Raw genomic sequence first — 20,931 nt, 5'->3', positions numbered from 1 at the left:
TTTCAACACTTCTTTTAACTTAAGGAGGCAATGCCTAGTCTTTAAAAAAATCGATAAAAAAAATGTTACTTTTGTCCATCAACTTATCTATTGTGGCAGAAGCGCCATAATAATGACTCCTCCCTTTCCCCCTTTTTATTGTGCTTTGTACAAACGCCCACATTATAGGCTTTGTGGTGTTTACACACAACTGAAATAAATATAATGAACTTTTAGCTGTTCTAATTTGTTCTAGTTGTATTGAATAAATCTTGGTAAATTTACACAAAAAGGGGTAGTTGCACGAAATGCATTTAAACATGAATTTAGTGAACTGCATATTATTTCCTGTTAAATGGATTAAACTACATTTATAGGGCATATATTTGAGAGAATTTCAATTTTCTACCATGTAGTTCTTAAATACCAAGACTTAAAAATCGTATTCTTGCGATATATCCAATTTATATAAAAACCTTCTTGAGATCACAAAGATGGTTTAACATTTCAAGAAAACTACGAGAACTTAGCTATTTTCTTTATCCTATAACTGTATGTTAAAAACATATGATTATGTGGTTTGGAGTAAGCTGTACAATATCAAATTCATTTGGAGGATTTCTCACATTTTAATTCATGCAATTCATGCAAATGACATTAAGTTAAAATCAATGACATCAGGACGGACATATCAACCGAAGAAAACTATATGGTCTCTTATTTTTCAATCAGTCAAAATATTTAATACTAGAAAAACATCGTTGAAATTTACTGCAATTGGTATCAATAAAGAAAAGGTACAATCTTATATCTAAGAGGAGGTCAGGGGCGTCCAAGCTTTTTATTTTGGGGGGGGGGGTAAAATGGCGCGCGAAGCGCGCCGCAAATTTCCCCCCCCCCAAAAAAAATTTTTACCCCGGGGGTAAAATTTGCTTGGGGGGGGGTAATTACCCCTCCTGAAATCTGTTGGCAGGGGTAAAATTTGTTTACCCCCCCCAAAATTTACCCCCGGGGTAAAATTTTTTGGGGGGGGTAATTGAAATTTTATCAAAAATTTAGCATTAAAAATGCGCGCGAAGCGCGAAAAAAATTTTTTTGTTAGAGATTTTCTATTTTAAGGGGGGTAATTACCCCCCCAAAATTGTTTGGGGGGGGGTAAATACCCCCTCCTAAATGGTTGGAGGTGCCTACGGCACCCCCAGGGTAGGGGTAAATTTAAATGGGGGGGGGGGGTAATCACCCCATTACCCCCCCCTTGGACGCCTATGGAGGAGGTATGCAATTTAATATCTGCTCTGTTCTCGCATACGGCTGGACCAATCGTTCCAAATATCAGAAAAGCTTTTAATTGAAGAATTTAAAGATTCCATGCTATTAGATGGGGATAAGACAATTATCCTTGCAGATGTGGTCCCGAAAATAAAACTTTCACAGATATTTCTTTTTAGCAACAAGAAATAATAAATTGGATAATACCTATGGAGTGAAGTAATTAAATAAAAGACTACAAAATCATACAAAAAAAAACTAGGTATAGGGTAGTTTGCAGAGAAGTAGGGATTGTCCTAAATTATCATCACAAAAATGCCAATCCTAGGTGTTATGCAATATTCGTTTTTATCTTTCCCACATCTATTTAATTTCTCTAGTTTTATGAAAAAAAAGTTTTGTAAAAAATCTTTTAATGCTAAAAGATTGGATAATTCAATTAATTTGATTCTAATTTGTGATCGTTATATTTAAGAACCTTTTTAATATTAAATCATATATACATTTGGAATGATTATACAAAGTGCAACGCACATTTCCGGACTTTACTCAGCTATAGCTCTAAATGTATCTAACGAATGCTTTTTTAAAATATCAAAATGTCATTGTCCGCAGTTTTTGAGTCAACTCTCTACAATTTAAATTGGTTGAATTAATATGAGCTGGATTAAATAAACATAAAAATAATGTAAGAGAAATTTATTAAAAAATAATGTCGGCTGTCCAGGTCGAAGCGAAATTAAATTCTGAGAGTGAAGGACACTAAGATTGACAAAATCTGTTCAAACATACATTTATGTTTTATAAGTTTTTTAATGTTTATGATTCGATTAGGTATAAAAAATCTGCATTTGTTGTTTGGTGAAGTAATGAGTCCCAGTCTCTTTATAAAGTCGAATCAAAAACCATTTGACCATGTAGCTGTGGACATCCTTGATTATTTATAAAAGAAGATTGAATTCTGCAAAACAAAGACTTCTGTAAACAAAAGAAGATGAATAACTACGTGAAATAGAAAACAAATAGCATTGAACGCTAGGGAGGAATTAATATCCAGAAATATTATACAATCCATTAACGTTTTCACCAGTTTTTAAGAAAATAATATAATAACCCATGATTTTTTTGTGTCCATAGATATTCTACTCAGCGGAAAAGTATGGTTCGAAATATATGTCTTCAGATTTAATATCCCTCCATGCGTAAAAAGTTTGTTTTTCAAATATTTATTAGATTCAAGATTTTTAAAAAAGAAATCTTTAGTAAACAATAGTTCTTAATTTTTTTTATTAATTAGTATTTTAAGGTAGATTGTACAGTATTAAATAGAAGATGAACAATAAACTGTGTTTTACATAAAAATCTATTTCTGATTTTATCATTTTTATAATTCTTGTTTTAAATCTTAAAAATATACTACAATTTAACCAATGACAATATGTATAGCATAATATTTTCTAACAAAGGAAAAAAACATTTAATTGAATGATCATTGCCTACATATTTTATTTTAGGCAAAATAGTTATCCATTTTCAGAAATATTTTCCCTGCAAGAAATTTTCTAATGTTAATTATGGGAAGGAAATGAGAAGTGTAAAATAAGCATTCATATGAAAGTGTCTGGAGAAAAACCAGGGTTACGGAAATAGGACACTGGCCAATATATTAATCTCCCCCAACCCTTTTATGTATGACATTTTTTTTCAGTATAGAAAAATTGATGTAGGTTAGGGGGAACTACGTATATCAATTTGAGAGCCATTGTCTTCTCCCTTGGCAAGAGTAGCTATTTCTCGCATCGTATTATATACAGCTTTCCGCGGATATAGAAAGTACAATTATGAGATTAAAAATAGTTTTTTTAGCCCCGAGGTGCCGAAGACACCGGCTAAAAAACTGGTTTTAATGATATGATTGTACATTTCTATATTCGTAGAAAGCTGGATATAATACGATGCTAGACATAGTTTTTTCGTATGGATAAGAACCGGTTCTTATCCACCGGATTCGAATGAATACGAGAAAATATATATTAAAAATGGTACAGTCTAAACTGAAAAATAAAACCTTTTAAGGGATAATTCCTGGAAAAGTAATGAATGAATTTAAAACCATTTTCTTCTGCTTAACACATATACCTTTTTTAAACATAAAAAATTTAAGAGTTAAAGACGAGAGACAGTTAAATATCTTTTTTTGTACCCACCCTTAAATGAAAATCCTTAATGCTCTTTTAAACCTGAAGAAAAAAATGACACACATAGAGTTTGAAGTAAATATTTACCTGGATGTGTTTGGTTCATTGAGTAGGCTGACCACACTAAGCAGGACAGTCCTCACACTCTGGGTGGGGTTCCATCTTTCACAGGGTAGCTCTCCTGACTGGGGGTCATCAACAGGAGGGTGCAGGATAGATATACACAGGTCTCCATTCTAGATACACAGATATACAGAGATAGCAAAGCACATTAATAATGCTTAATAAGAAAGTTGATAAAGAAGTTTCATTAAATTAAAAGTTTTAATGATATGTTAAAAGTAATGAAAAACAATAATATTCATATTACTTAAAAACTTTTCCTGTATTGAAACAACAAAATATTCAAATTTTTACTGAAAAAAAGTGCATTTTTCCTACACACAGCTATATGAAATGTTACTTTTATATACAGTAAACTTTCTACTTCTGGGACATTTATAGCAAAAAAAGGGACAATCATAAAGAAAGAAAAAAGATTCTAGGTATTAAGACAAAATATTATTTTACAAGAACAGTCCAAAATCAGCAAAACAAAGGAAAGTTAGAGTTTGTTTGACACCCTTGTTTCAATATCCTTGTGATGACCGTCAGCAAGGGTGAGCTGAGGTTATAATAAATGTCTCAGTCTATTCCACAGATTAATTGGGCAAAAACCAAAACAAATCGAACAATACTTGATTTTATACTTAAAATTTTTTTTATACCTATATTTACCTAGGCCCTTTAGATATTTTTGTAAAGAACAGAACTTAAGGGGAAACTTGGAGATTCTTTTAAAAGAACTTATAGTGGTTAAGATGTAGGTATTTAAGAGCAGAATTTTATTTTTAAAAGTTTACTTATTTAACTTTTTATTTGCCAATATATGGCACGTATCCCACCTATTTTAAAAATAAATAAATAAAACTGTGATAAACAAATTAAAATTCAGCAGGTTCCTTTAAAAGAAGATTTGGTTGACTGATTCTCAACACAGCACGAAATGAGTAATCCATACAAAAACATAAAAAAATGTATATTATTACTATGCAATATTTTTTTGGTATCTATCATTCCTTCATTCATAACACATGACAATAATAGCACAACTAGTACTTCCTTGTTAACACATGATAAATATTGTACATTGTACAGGAATTAAAAATAAAGGTAGTATTGCTAAAACACCATGAAATGTAATGTTTTTTTCATCAATGTTGGTAATCTAATGTCAACAGTATATAACAAATAATTTTTATAGATTAAAATGAAGCCATTTTACTTCATGGTTTTATTTATAATAACAAAATACAGAGTGTTTGGGGTTACACAGTTTACCTTAGGGTGAAATTTTTTCACAGCAACGAAAAGATGTAAACTAAGTTCATAGTATTCACCCTTTGAAAGCATTTTAATTTTTTACAGTGTCAAAAATATAAAACATAAAAACTTTAAATTAGCAAATAATTACAATATGTCATGAATTAAAATAAGTTAAGAAGCAGTCTGAATACAGTATATTAAAATATAAAATTTCCTTGTTCTCATTTGAGAATTAACACATCTGAAGAAAAAAAATCAGACACATATATTTTACATAAAAGCTAAGATAATCTAATTTTCATTACCTAGGTAACTATTTCAGGATAAAAATGTATATTGCTATTTTATTCCGTAAGTTAAATAAATTCAGTAATACATGATATTGTCCCTCTAGTAGACGTGTAAAGCCCAAAACAACCGCCTCCTTAATCACTTAATCATTAACTTAAAAAAATAGGGTTACTTCTAGCATTGTACACGCGAAGCTTTATTTAATACTTTACCTAACCTTAAACTGACATTCAATTAAGTTTTTCAAAAAAGTTTGTTCATGGTTCACATTCAGTAACTAGATTTAGGTTAGAGGGAAATTGCGAAATAAATTATATAATAAAAGTAAATCCCCTTTACATTTCCTATTTCTGTTAAAGATAGACTTCATTTCTCTTTCTTTCTAGTCCAGATTGGCAAAACCTTTCAGGGTTTTATATTCACGGATTAGGGAGGTAAATCATAACAAAAATAAAAAAAAACACGTTCTGCCATTTATATACTACTAATCATGTCCTACTTAATATATGAGATTCTACGAGCAAAATAAAAGTTTTTCCAGTATGACTTCTTAAGTCGTAACCAATTATTATCCGCCGGATTAGAACCGGTTCTAAGCAGTACTGAACATTTCCTTCACGTGCAATATCCTTATCACTGTCTTTTAACTAATAATGTTTTTTTTATACTGGAAACTTTTTAAATCCTTAAAGGATGAATCACCCCTACCCCGGCCCTCCACCCCCCGTTGAACGCCCTTGGTTATTTGTAAAAAAAAAGTTTACCAGAATGCGCTGACATGATATGATGATATGACAGCTTGGTCAAAAAAGTTTTCTGTTATCTATCTAACAAGAAAACTTGTTACCCACTTCTCAAAAACATATTTACTTGCACGGATGGGGATATTCAGTCCTAATGGCAAGTGTTCTAATTCATGATTTATAGCTAAAAACAAAACTGCCAACCAATTCTCACAAAACATTAGTAATGAAAAAGAGGTTTTTGAATATTATGGTCTATCTGAAAACTTAGATATAACAAGGAAGAGAACATCCATAAAAGCGAAGCTCTGAAACGAACATTTACACTTGTAGAGTGTCAGAACTGAATAATCAGAATATAAATGTATAAAAGTCAAAACAAAACAAAATTGTAAGTAAATTTGTAAAAAAACTGCTTAAGTGCAGGATATTGTTTGAGGACATACTTACATTTCTAGTACTTGATTATAGAGATGCCTCGCTTATAACAATGTACTTTGTTGTCATGGGAATCAGTGTTCCAAAAATCAGACAAATCGGATAATTTTATCACATAAAATTGTTGATAAAAAAAGTTAAAAAGCAACATGTTTAAAATGGACGTTCAGACTTTCTGGCAACTATTATAGATTTGCTTCGCTTTATAACTCGTACCTAACTTCTATAGAATTCATAATGCAGTTTGAAATCGAATGGAAAATTCTAACATGCCTAAATTAACGAAAAGAGCTATTCGCCGATACGTACAGACGTATAGACCGACCCTAATTATAGAAAAGCTTTGCTTTGAAAAACACTGAACAAGAAAACTTTTTACCAACTTCTTAAAAATAAGACACGAAGGCAGGTGTCCCAATTTATGTAACATTACTTAAAGAATAACATACTAGTTATCTAGTTCTCAAAATCACGGGTTATCATGAGAAAACTTGTACTCTACTTCCTTAAAACATATTCAATTACAAGGACAGAGATATACATTCAAATTAGAAGTATTCTCAAAGAAAACAAAGATATCCAATTCTAAAAACAAATTAAGGTGCTAACAATTTTATTTATCTAATCAACTTACGCATGTACTACCTAGAAAATATTAAGACATAGGTCTAAATATTTATTAAAACAGGGTAATGTGTTTAGAGTCTAAACGGCTGGTTTTCAAAGTGAAAAAATTACCTCATAAACATTAGGGTGCCAAACTTTGCACAGAAATCTCATGGAGGGAGGGTTGTAGGGGTAGTCTTGAGGGAACTTCAAATGAGCCTGAAATAAAAGAAACCAATTAGACTGAAATCAAAAGTATTAGATTTAGAATATACATAGCTTATAATAATTAAATAAAAATCATTGTGGAGTTGTACATTTAAATGATGTTTCATTTAGTAAGTTCCTGTAAATTAATTAATATTGATACCCATGATTATAATATTTATAGGTATATGGAAATTATGCTCTAAGTTAAAAGAGATAAAATGACATATGAAGATTATATATAAACGTAAACAAAACAAAAATGCGGAAGAACCCATCCTGGCAAATCTTTCTACCTCCAACTTTCAAGACTTGATAAATTTTCTTGTCTTCGTAACAATTAATTAAACCAACAATATTTGTCAATTTAGGTACACTTTCTTATCAAGGATACAGGGCTGAACAAAAGTAAAAATACCTTTTATTTGCATTATTCATTTAAATAGAACTCGTTGTCTTATTAATACTAGATATATATAATCAATTTCAATGCCGTTAAATGACGAACATCAACTTAAGTATATTAATATATTTGTTAGATAATATACCTAGATGATATGGTATTATTAATGGATAGGTATAACTCCAGTATTATTTTTAATGAAAAATAAATATTGCTTAATTCAACCATCTAATTTCAACACCTATCTTATTTTCTTCATTGGCTTGGGTTAAATTCAGCAATACTATAGGTATATTTTTCCCTTAAATTAACACACACTAGTAAAGGGATGTTTTATTTTTTTAACCTTCCCTAAATTCTTGCAAAAATTTGCAAGAAATGTTTTCCCAACCAATATAGGTATTTCATTTACTCAGAAAACTTTAAAAAAAATATTAGATCTTCCTATCTTTACAAAGTAACGCACTTTTAAAAAGTTAACTTTCAACACCATTTTTTAAAGTCAAACAAATTAACATAATGTAAAAATTAAGGCTCTCCTAGCACTATTATATACTTAACCATTTATCTAAAGTTATCTTAGCTTAACTCTAGAAAATATCTATCTACCTTACAACTAACAGAATGAGATTAAATGGAAAAATTTGATATAAAATTAATAAGTTGGATGTTTGTTGGGTCAGTCTTTGATGTTAAACAATACCCTTCAGCCTTGCACAACCCACGGACTAGGAAACATTTGATCGCATGCTATGTTAGAGGCGTTGCTTTGATAGTCCTAGTATGGGTAAATGTCCTGGCTCTAGACAGATGTAAAACATAACCATTGGGGTTATGCATTTTTTTGTACAAATACTACTGGTGCACTACCTTAACTAGAGTAACCTATAAATCAGGCTTCAAGGTATTTCAAATCATCGATTCCTAAGCAATGCTTACTTTCTTTATTATGAATCCAAACCCTATTAATATTAAAAAATCCTATATAATCCTATTCTATATTTTTTCAGTGTACTAATCCCTATCCAAGGTTTTAGGAAACTAGTTTTACACAAATATATTAAATAAAGGATTCAACCTTTTAGCTGTACAATCTATTTCTAAAACTATACAAAAGGTATTTTTTTTGTTAAATTAAATAATTATGTTTTGAGTTCGAAGCGTGGTCCTATATTAAAAAAAAACACTGGCAACAAAATAATCACTTAGAGTAAAGTAACTGGATTATTAGATTTGGAGTCTTTTATTCAAGAAGGTCTTACTTTACAATTTTAAATGTCACAATATAAAAGTAAAAAAATCAAGGGATTCGAATTGTTTTACAGTTACGTATGAATTTGTTGCTTAAATGATCTTAATTCTAATTTTTAAAATTGAATAAAAATGTATGCGTTAATAGTTATTTCTCGCATCGTATTATAAACGGCTTTCCGCGGATATAGAATGTACAATTATGAGATTAAAACTAGTTTTTTTAGCCCCGAGGTGACGAAGTCACTGGCTAAAAAAAACTAGTTTTAATCTTATGATTGTACATTTCTATATTCGTAGAAAGCTGGATATAATACGATGCTAGACATAGTTTTTTCGTATGGATGAGAACCGGTTCCTATCCACCGGATTCGAATGAATACGAGAAAAATAATTATCATTTCTAAAGTTTAAAATGTTTCAGCACAATTTATCTTACAACAAAAAAGTGTTAAAAAGTTGGTAAGAAAAGCATTTTCATACAAGTATAATCATGATTTTTCTTTTTCTTTGGAGAGCAAAGGACAATGGAAAAAAAACAAAATATCTATAAATATATTTCCCAAAAACTCTTTAAATCCCAAAATTTCACTATAAAAATATTGTATCGTTGACTGTGCCAACCCTGTCCCCCTGCTGCTTTTTTGCATCATCAAGCAAGCATAACTGTACAAGTTTTCTTGAAATAACTGAAAATAATTTTTTTAGCATTTTTTATCATGAAAAATAGAAATATTACGAAAGCGAAGAAAAAAATAGATATTATAAAATGTGCACAACTTTTGCCTAAGTCCAATTGCTACACTTTGCAATTAATATCTAAAAATAGATTCTTATTTTATTTTATGCAAGATTAAATTTTTTTCCAACCCTACAGAAACCTGTACGGTTTAAGCCAATTTTATAAACAAGCTATATTATATATTTATACTTTATATAGTTAAAATTATATAATTATTAGGCAATCCTTTTAAAAAGAAATAAACTAATGAAGATCTTGTTTTCTTCAAAATATTATGTAACTTACCTATATTAAACAATAATTGATAAAGTAAAGTAAACTGTGAAACATATTAGGTATGTGCAGAAATCTTTCACACATTGCAAAAAGTAGTTTTAACCGAAAATTATTTCTATGCAAATACTACTCTTTGTTTCTCAATTAATTAACAAAAAACTTCACATTTTATGTTTATCAAATATTTGCGGAAGCTACGGGACACCAAAGTAAAGGTAACAATTTTAACAATTGCATATACTGCAAATTATAACAATATTATGTGGTTTCTTAATTGAGTGAGGTATTTGAATACACTGAGGTTTATTTTCGTTTAGAAATCGACATTGAGAAGCTTATTATTTACTTCTTCATAACAATGAAAAACGAATCTACTAATACCCAACAAACTTAAAGGGATAATATCTATTTATGCCGTTTAATCCTCTATAAAACATTATGAGTATAAGAAAACAGTATTTCACTCAAATCCCCCTCAGTAATGAGTCAGGGTTTTAAATCATATTTTTATTCCATTTGGAATTATAACGTTGTAATTCTCATAATCAATAAAAATAAAACGATGTTATGTCAAAACAAAATTAATTAATAAAAACAAAAACAAATAATTAAAAGTTAAAAGAATAAGAAAAAAATATATGTCAACGTCATAAGCATAAACATTATAAAATGAAAACTATTGCAAGAGCTAAATTTTTAGAGAGGCAACTTCTCTACAAAACAAGTTTGTCTATATTTCTATTCAACAATTCGTGGCTTAAAGATCAATACCTAAGTAAAATGCATTTCTGTTTTTTTTAAATTCAAAGATCAAAAAGAGGCCAAATATTCTATTACTCAAATGCTTTATTGACAATAGCTACTAGATATTAATCTTATGTAATTTTCAAATAAATATCATTAAATCGTAATTAGTTCGATATTCAGGGACACTGTAATATGTTATATGTTTTTGTTAGTTTGTATAAAAAGATAAAAATAACTTAAAAGTCAAAGCTTTAAGTAATAATTTAGAATGCATGTACATGTATATTTCCAAGTACTAAACACGGAAACTAGACTTAGTTCTAAAAACATTATCTATATTAGTATTACAACACTTATTAAGGTTAGCTTTAGCTTGTACCATACTGTAATCATAAGGTTTTTAACAATTTCTTGGAGTGATCCTCTTGTAAACCACTACGACAATGTTTAAACAAAATGACTGACATTTTCAATTAATGCTAAAATCTTTGAAAAGCGAAGGTTTTCTTCAATTAGTCCACGTAACTTTATAGGTTTCACATAAAAATGAAATGAAACTTTTGAGAATCTTCCTATTTAGCGGTTTTCGCCTATCGAGCACTGAACCTTCCCTCCCCCCTATTAGTAGCAAAGGCACTCTAAAATTCGAAATGCCCGTTTGTCCGTTCTTAACCAACGGAATGGAAGATAAGACTATATCATCTCATTTTTATGCGATTACTGAATAAAACAATAATAAAGAAGCCTAAAATGGATCAGACTGTCTTAGTCGGAAAATCTCACTTAATTTAAGAAATAAAAAAAATAAAAAATAATAGAGTAATGCAAGAGACCGTTTTTAAAGGGTTAACTGTAATAATAATAATTTGGTAAGTTTGAAGAAACATAACATTTGAAAGGAAGTACAAAGACAGAACTGACTTTGAAACCATCTAATTTATTTACAAAATGGTTAATAACAGTTATATGTAAATATAGAAGTATTAGTCAATTATAATCAATTAATTTATATTGTTTAGCAGATATAGTTGATATAATCTAAAACTTTGATAGAAAGAATTGGTCTTCAAATTTTTTTTTATAAAAACAGGTATTAGGAAGCTTAATTGAAATTAAACAGTGGGGCGGCATTTCTACTGATTTTCCATAAAAATATGTGTTCTTTAACTTTTATACAAGACAATAACGCTTAGATTTGGAATGGCAGTTGCTAGTAATTTTTAAACTGAAGCTTAAGATCTCAACACTGATCTGATTTGGTTATCTATTTAAAGGTCCTGTGATGGCTTTAAACTATTTAATTTTCAAATTTAAGTCTTTGGGTGGTTTTAGTATGTAAAATATAGAACCATAAATAAACGGTGACGAAACAGGCGATGTCGCCGTTTTTTTACTTTTTATCGCAAAATTAGACAATTTGGAACTTGAATCATTTCAAACAAGCTCATTTAATAAGCTCAATAAAGTTCACAACAGTTGTATTTGACACTTGTCTTGTCATTTTATTGTTCCAAGGATTTAAAATATGTCACAACTTAACCAAAAAAAACTCAAGCATACCTAAAGTGATAAAAGCGATTTTTTTCTGGAGAAAAAACGGCGGCTTTATGCAGCAGCGGAGGCTCAACTGCCGTTTTTTCTCACAAATCCACAAAGCAACTGCCATGACAAAGAGAGGGGTAGGTTTCTGGTAGAATCCGTAAAGGTAAAGGTTTTAAGGCTTAAAAATAGTAGTAGAACGATAATATTCACTAAATATGTGTATTTCTTATTGAAAAGAACTATAAGACAAAAAAAGTTTAAAAGTTAACATAAATTTTTATCGTTCTACTTCTGTTTTTTACTTATAACACATAACCTTCACGGATTTTACCAGAAACCTACCCCTCTATTTTTTTTCTACTCCTGTTTTAAAGTCTTAGAACCTCCAAAGAAATATGGAGAACTGCCTCCACCTCTATTATTGACTGTAAAAGTTTAACCTTTCTTTTGAGCATACTCCCCTTTATTAAAAAAATTATTTATCTCTTTTCACAAAAATAATTTGTTTTTAAATCATTTTAATACGAAAAATATGAATTAAGTGTTCCTATAGACATATTACACCACCAAAATACACAACTACAACTAGACACAGACTGAATTCCTTCTTTCTCATATTGTAAACATGACAAGAATATATTTAACAAAATATATTTGGTACAACCACAAAGGGGGGGGGGGAGCGAAAGTGACACTTTTTGAAACCAAAACTAAAAGTCAACAAAGGAACTCAACTAAAAAAAGGGTTACAGGTCTGAGATTTTGCATGGCAGTTGCTTTATAGGGGTAAAATATGGAACTGTGAAGAAACGGCGGCGCAACCGCATTTTGCATGGCAGTTGCTTTATAGGGGTACAATATGGAACTGTTAAGAAACGGCGGCGCAACCGCCGTTTCCCGCCGAAATTTTTTTTCCCTTTTCTCGGTGGTTTTCGGCGGTTGCGACGCCGTTTCTTAACAGTTCCATATTGTACCCCTATAAAGCAACTGCCATGCAAAATGTCAGACCTGTAACTCTTTTTTTAGTTGAGTTCCTTTGACTTTTAGTTTTGGTTTCAAAAAGTGTCACTTTCGCCCCCCCCCCCCTTTAAAGATCTAGGGTAAGGTACTTTTTTTGCTCTAGCTAAAAAAATCTAAATTTGTAGTCCAAAATATAAGAAACAGTTTATGTTATTTAGGCAAAAAAAAAAATCTGTTTTTATGGACAAGGTTTTAAAAATTTCGACAGCATTAAAAAAATCATAGTGTTTATTGTTTCAAGCTTTCTTTATTGAATAACTACACTAATAAAGTTGCGGAGGGTAAATATTACCCCAAAATTTACCCCAGGGGTAAATTTACTTAGGAATTACCCTCCCTAATTATTTTCATGTGAATTAGGATTTTAAAAATTTGGACATTTAACAATTCTTTAAAAGAAACATTCGGGCGTTATCCTCTTAAATTTTTAAAGGGGGGAGGCGGATGTGCCACTTTTTGAAACCAACAGTATAACGTGCATGATCTCAGCCCATGACAGAGTTTTAACTCTAAAATTCGGCACAGCAGTTGCTTTTGTGGAGAACAATATGGAACTGTGAACAAACGGCGGCGGAACCGCCGCTCCCGACGAAAACCGCCGTTTCCCGCCGAATTTTTTTTACCTTTTTTTCGCCAAATTAGACAGTTCTCAATCATCTGAGATAAACTTTTTTTCTCATAAAAATTTCCCTTATATTTTCACGTGACACATGTAATATTTCAAACATGTCAATATCAAAAAAAAACAAGTGTAAAATCTTACAAGTGTCAAGTGAAAATATAAGCGAAATTTTTGTGAAAAAAAAGTTTATCTCAGATGATTGAAGATTGTCTATTATGGCGAGAAAAGGAAAAAAAAAATCGGCGGTTATCGGCGGGACCGTTTCTTCACAGTTCCATATTGTTCACTACAATAGCAACTGCTGTGCTGAATTTTAGAGCTGTAACTCTTTTATAGCCTGAGTTCATGCACGTTTTACTTTAGGTTTCAACAAGTGGCACATCCGCCTCCCCCCTTTTAATCCAAAACAAAACTATGACTCTGGCCGCGAACGATAAGGGGGGGGGGGGAAGTTTGTACAGTTATAGGAAATGAAAATTCAGTATCAAATTTTGGCCTGGCCGTTTGGGCTTGTTTTTATAGTTATCATCCTAATTCTTTTCGTAAACTCTCTTATATGATTGGATCTACCTGTAAAACTTTGAAAATTGAATTTTGGGACTTTCCTTCTAGGGGCTAGTGGTGCAAAAGACACCCCCAAACACTAAAATTTTAAGTTATGAGCTTATTTTTAAAGATATCGAACTTTATTGCATAAATGAGTTGATTAGCCATCCCATATTTCATTTTTGCACCTTACCTCTAGGGGCATGTAAGCTCAAAACTTATAAATTTTGTATTTGGGGGGGTTGTTTTACTCCAAAAGCCCCTAGAAGTAAAGTGCAAAAATGAAATATGGAGTGGCTAATCAACTCATCTATGTAATAAAAGGTTCCATTTAAAAAATCAGCTCGATATCTTTAAAAATAAGCTCATAACTTAAAATTTTAGTGTTTTGGGGGGTCTTTTGCCCCACTAGCCCCTAGAAGGAAAGTCCCAAAATTTCATTTCCTATAACTGTACAAACTCCCCCCCCCCTTAGGTTAGGTTAGGTACATTGTATATCAAAATTGAAGAAAAAAATCCTAGGAGGATAATACCAAAATTCGTTTTAACAAAACCTTTTGAGTTTAATAGTGTCTTTTAACATCATTATTTTTAATACAGTAACAGTACAATATGAAAATTATTATTCATCCGTTGCTATAAATTGCGTTCTATGGATAAACAAAAGAACTTACAAATACAATGCATGTAGAAAAGCTTTGCTTTTATATATTGATAACTAGTAATTTTTAGTTCAAATTAATGTTTAATTGATTATGAACATAAATCGAGGCAATATTATTGAAAAATTAGCCAAGAAAGTTTAAAAGACAATTCCTTTTGTTAAGCTGTCAATCTTAACAAAGTAAAATTACGCATTAATCATTGCAAAGAAGATGTTTAACACATTTCTCTGATAAAATTAAAAGAGGAATTACAGCATAGTATTAGTCGACTAGAGCATTGTATTATAAGGTTAAATTCTAGTATTTCTCGACTGTAGAAACAGCTAAACTCCCAATTGCAAATTATTTTTGCGTAGGCTAAACTCAGAGATATAAGAAGAGGTAACTTCGACACTTATATTACAACCAACAAGGATGACGACATCCATAAAAGTAAAGCACTGCAACGGTAGGAAAAAAGGACATTAACACTTGTATAGTGTCAGAACTGAATAATCAGAATATAAATGTATAAGAGTCGAAGCAAAATTGTAAGTAAGTTTGTTGAAAAACTGCTTGATACAGGATAATGTTTATGGACATATTTACATTTTAAGGACTTGATTATAGAGTTGCTTCGCTTTTTATATTGTACATTGTTGTCCCAGGAATCTATATACCAAAAATAAGATCATTCGGATAATTAGATCACATAAAATTTTTTTTGTTAAAAAAGTAGAAAAATCAACATGTTTAAAATGACGGACCGACCCTTATTAAAAAAAAGCTTCGCTTTAAAAAAACCTAGATGTGCCATTGATGTCAACCACATAAGTTTAAAAATTAATTGGTGTAATTTAAACATCATCCAGAGTAGGGATTGCTTTAAAATAACTATCCAAACTCTTTTGCTTCCTTTTTTCTCTGTCTTATTGCATACATAAATAATTGCGTTTCAGACACTTATATAAAAATAGTAAAAGACGCACTATAGAAGTTTTATAATTTGGCATTATTAGTACTTGGTATTTATTTCCTATTTTATAATGTTGTAAGTTTAAGTTTATTTGGTCGTTAAGTTCTTATTAACCACTAAACAGATTGGGTTCTATATGTCAGTGAAGCTTTATTAAGGTCCTAGGATAAATACTTTAGCACTCAAAGTGGACTAACATTTTGGAAATTTGTAACATAAATCATACAATCCTCGACTTAACAAAGTGGATGTGAGTGTTTCATATTGATAGAACAAAACAAATTAAAAACTTTAAAAAATTTATTTATGTAACATATTTATTGGAGGTTACAAAACATATCCGAAATTGGTATAATGGCATCAATTTAAAAACCCTCATAATACAAAAACTTACAGCTGCCAAATAAAAAGAGACCTATACATTTATTTTTATGTAAGATGAAAATTTAAAATCATGTACTCAATTTAAAAGCTTATTAAAATAAACTTGAAATATAAGCAACTCGGCGGGGAAAAAATCATATTTATGAACTCCCCCCCCCCCTCCCCCATAAATAAAATCAAAAGGAGTGTTGTTATAAGAAATGTCTTTTCTTTGGGTATGTAGGGGCTTTAAGGTGTTAAGTCTTCAATATACTATTCATCACTATACTACAAAATCTATTGTGGTACTATAGAATATACCAACCTAAGGCTCCGTCTTAAGTAAGTAGTTTATTATCACGTATACAAAGGGTAGACCAAAAAAAAGAAACTAGCCCCCACAGTCCTTTGTCTGACAGTTGGGCGTACAAAGACAGGGAATAAGAGTAAAAGAAACAAATAAAAAACAGGAGAGACAATTCTAATCAGCTGTGAAGTAAAGAAGAAAAAATAGTAAATTGAATAAGCTTAACGGATTTACGTAGAAATGAGAATAGATATGAAAATTTATATGTTAAAATTTCTTTATTGAAATTTCCATAAACAATAAGTCTTAATTTTCTGTGTCAATGAATAGTTATAACAACCTTTTTTTAAAAATATCTCATCTTATATTACATAATTGTTTTAAAAATGCTTGTCTCTGTTCATCTAGCGATAAAAAAAAACAAGCACAGCGCGCGTAAAAACCTCGTGCACACAAAGAAATTGCCATATAGCCTAGTATTACACCTAGAGGAGGGAATATAAAACTACCAACATTTTATATTAAATTGTAGTGGTGTAGTTCTTATCGAATTATCAAAGAATATATTTAGTTTGATTTTTAATCAATTAAATATCAGCTGCAGCTTCACTCTTAGACCACAAGTTTAGTATTTATGAAAAATAACGTAGACACACGAACATAGAAACACACTTAGAAATGACGAGAGGGCACTAAAAATTTTATTTGGTGGAAAAGTTGAAGGTTAAAATTGTAGGTATACCTTTACGCCCAAAAGGCATAATTTTTTTTTGCTGAAAGGTAGAAACATTATCAACATCTAGCTTTCTTGTTTGTTTAAAAACAAAAAAGAAAGAATTTAAATAGGACAAAGTGAAGGAAAATAAAAACAAGAAAACTTTTTATCTGCCTTGAATTGCATAGGTATTTAAAATAGGTAAGGTAGGTTTTTTTCAAAGAGCATAGATTCTTTTTAATAAAATTAGCGGCTACACCCATGGTATCAACCATCTTTGTAATCGGTGGTTGAAGGTGTTGCTTCCAGTCTTTAAATATTTAATTGTCTAATAGGCATTTTAACAGAGCAATAAAAGAAAATATTGTTGTTGGCCAAAAATAAGTTTTAGGCTACTTGCAGCCAAAATAAAAACAGATTTAAGTTTAGCTTTTAAAAGTTGTTTGCATTTATATTGAAACACGGAAAGAGACAGAATTCTGAGGAAAAAAACTAAAGGTTAAAATCTGTTATGTAAAAAACTAGCGGCTTCGCCCCAAGCCTTTAGGGGCTTTGCCCCAAGAAGTGATCAAAAAAAGACCAAGGAAATCTTCTGCATTTTAAAAAAAAGGACCAAGGAAATCTTCTGCGATAAAAAAAAATGAGGGGGGTAATTTTTTTATTTTTGGTTGGGTTGGGGGCATAGACGTCCAAGCTTTTTATTTGGGGGAGGGGGGTAAAATTTTTTTAAGGGTGGGGTAATTCGCTTTTGCAAATTTTTTTTACCCACCCCCCAAAAAAAAAATTTTTACCCCGGAGGTAAAATTTGCTTGGGGGGGGGGGGGGAATTTTCCCCTGAAATCTGTTGGCTGGGCTAAATTTTGAGGGGGGTAATTTAAATTTGATTAGATATTTAGTATTAAAAATGCGCGCGAAGCGCGCAAAATATTTTTTTGTTACGAGATTTTTTATTTTTTTTGGGGGGGGGGGTAAATACCCCCTCCTTAATGGTTGGGGTAGGGGTAAATTTTAAATGGGGGGGGGGAACTCGCTACTTAAGCCCCCCCCCCTTGGACGTCTATGGTTGGGGGTGTCCCATCCCCCAAGAAAAAAGCCTAAAACCACCACAGGACCAGTAGGTATATACCCTGAAGAGTAGAATCCGATCGGTTCATTGGTTACCGAGATCTTAAGCTTCAGGCGGACGGACGGACGGACGGACGGACGGACAGACAGACAGACATCAAGCTACTTTGTATTATTGATAGAAGGGAGTTTTTCTTTATGTCCTAACTTAGCTAGGCTAACCTGTACCAAATGAGACCTAACCTTATCCAACCAAAAGTAAAATTTAACGTAGGAACTCAACTCCCCTCTCCCTTTCAATTTATTTAAATTTTGGGAGGCGGAGCGCGGATTTTTCTGATCTTCCAAGCACTTTTAGGGAAACAGCCGAATTTTCTTTTAACTAAACAATTCTGTTCATTTATTGTTATATGAAATATTTATCTCCTTCCCTGATTTTGAAAAAATTGCAGCAAAATTTAGATTCGTCTAGGTTATTGCTCTTAAATTGAACATACAAACGCACACAGGAATATAGAAAAAGGCAAAATAATTTTAAAAAACTCTTAAACTATGTTTTAGCAATGTGGTTTTATAAGTGTTTTTTTGACAACATTATACCAGTTTACTGTCGTTAACGCATTTTAATTTTATTTGACATGTTTAACCTTTATTTTTGACCAAATAAAATAGATATAAACACATACAAAAAATACAGAAAAACAGACAGAGATAAACAGACAAACACTGTAAGTGACAATACACATTACAAAAGTGAAAAAGTTCACACACCGTAACACCACCGCTACCAAAAAGAAAAGACAATGACCCTATACTTAAAATTTTATTTATAGCAGCAAATATTACATTACATTTTCTGCCTAAGCTATCCGGTTAACGTTATGTAACACCGCTTTTAAAGAACAACTTTAAACCTTTAATCTGATACAATTATGAAAAAGCACTTTTTAAGATTATATTTGGAATCAGGGACTAGATAAAAAGGCATTTGAAGAAAATGCATACAATTTAAAAAATTGTGTGGACAATTTTTATCGCTTCATTTTAAACACTTTTTGCTACTAAGCTTAACTCGTTAGTGCCTGATTGTCGGGGAGGTGTCGGGTTCGAGTCGGAACTTCACTGCGTCATACTAAATAAGTAAGAGTAGGGGGGAATGCGGACAATTAAAAACCTTACTTACTACTTACTTAACTTTATGTAACAGGATAAATGATTCTTTAAATTGAGTTAAAAATACTATTGGCAAGAAATCTTCATTTTCAAACTTACCTAAAATTAAATAAAATATTAAATAAATGAAAATTGACTTAAACTAAAATAAAAAGTTCAAAGCATCAATGTTAAAAAACTATACAATATTTAGTACATCGTCTCAACATACCGTTCTAAATATATAAAACATTGGAAAGGGCTCCTCTACTGTTGGTCATTTGTGCTTTTTATTGCCATTTGATTACATGCCTTCCAGGCATTAAGTGCACTGAAAAAAATATAATATGATGTTATAAAGTAAAAAATAATCTAACGGTCATCTACCATTTTATACTAAGTAGAACGATGTATTTCTGTCCGCCTGTTCTGTTGTAGCAAAAAATCCTAGTATCCACAAATGATTATGTTTTTTCTTTTGCTCCTATCTTGATTTCCAGTCATTTTAACTAGAAAATAGCATCTCCAATAAATGGTAATTTTGAAATTTCTTTGACGAAAGCTTTTGAATTTCTGATAAAATTTAAAAAGGTTAATTTCTTAAAAAGAGGCCAAACATGTCCCCCTTCCTTTAAACCAAATTATCTTTATCGAATTATATTAATCAAAAAATCTATTGAATATTATATATTTCTATATTTTTTAGAGTGCAGTTGTTAACAAGCTAAATAGAGAGTAACTCAAGCGTTTTTTCTTTTATTTTCTTGCAATTTTATTTATATAAAAAACAAGGATTACATTACCTTTAAGAGCGAAGCTCTAAAATTATATGAAAAACGAAAAAAAACACTTATGAATGTGTCAGAACTTAATGAGCAAAATATCAATTTTTAGATCTAAACATGATACCTAGTAAAGAATAAAACTTACTTAAATAAAAGATACTGTTTAAGAACATCCTACTTGCATCTTTAGTTAGTTAGATCCTACTCACAAGTAGACATCTTGTTACTTTTATATAAGGATTATAACTGTCTTATCATCCATTATGCCATCAATATAAAGATGTAATAATAAAGAAATAAAAAACATTATTTCTTCTCAAGCAAGAACGACAATGCCCATGAACTGGAAGAAAGGGAAATATCCACGAACAAGAGCAAGTGATTCTAAGCACCTTCCAGCATTGATCCATATTTTTTTAGTGAATATACTAGGTTTATGTTTAATATTTGATTTATCGACTAAAAAGATAGGTTTCACCATGGTTTTATATGTAAAAACTTTGAAATGTAAAGCATATTTTGATGCAATATCATCAAATGCTTTGTTGAGTTCTAAGGACAAAATACAATAACACGACAGAAAACATTAAATGCTGTAAATTGCAAAAGTACATTAATTAAACAATAGTGATGGGAATCCGGATCCGGAATCCGAATCCGGAATCCGCCCAATTTTCGG

General features: G+C 30.8%; 1 protein-coding gene across 1 annotated transcript in view; it reads right to left on the bottom strand.

The window, feature by feature from the left end:
- Positions 1-20,931, bottom strand: part of LOC145311404 (ubiquitin-conjugating enzyme E2 R2) — a 49,757-nt gene that overhangs the window by 20,962 nt on the left and 7,864 nt on the right. The window contains exons 2-3 of the mRNA XM_080150546.1: positions 7,022-7,108; positions 3,534-3,682 (exon numbers count right to left, since the gene is read on the bottom strand). Of these exons, the coding sequence (XP_080006672.1) occupies positions 3,534-3,682; positions 7,022-7,108 (236 nt within the window). The remainder of the gene's footprint in view (positions 1-3,533; positions 3,683-7,021; positions 7,109-20,931) is intronic.

This window comes from Acartia tonsa, chromosome 2 (genome assembly GCF_053477335.1).
Source record: "Acartia tonsa isolate MP-2025a chromosome 2, ASM5347733v1, whole genome shotgun sequence".
NCBI classification, from domain to species: domain Eukaryota; kingdom Metazoa; phylum Arthropoda; class Copepoda; order Calanoida; family Acartiidae; genus Acartia; species Acartia tonsa.
The sequence above is the reverse complement of the archived record's forward strand: the minus strand, read 5'-3'. Positions and strand labels throughout refer to the sequence as shown.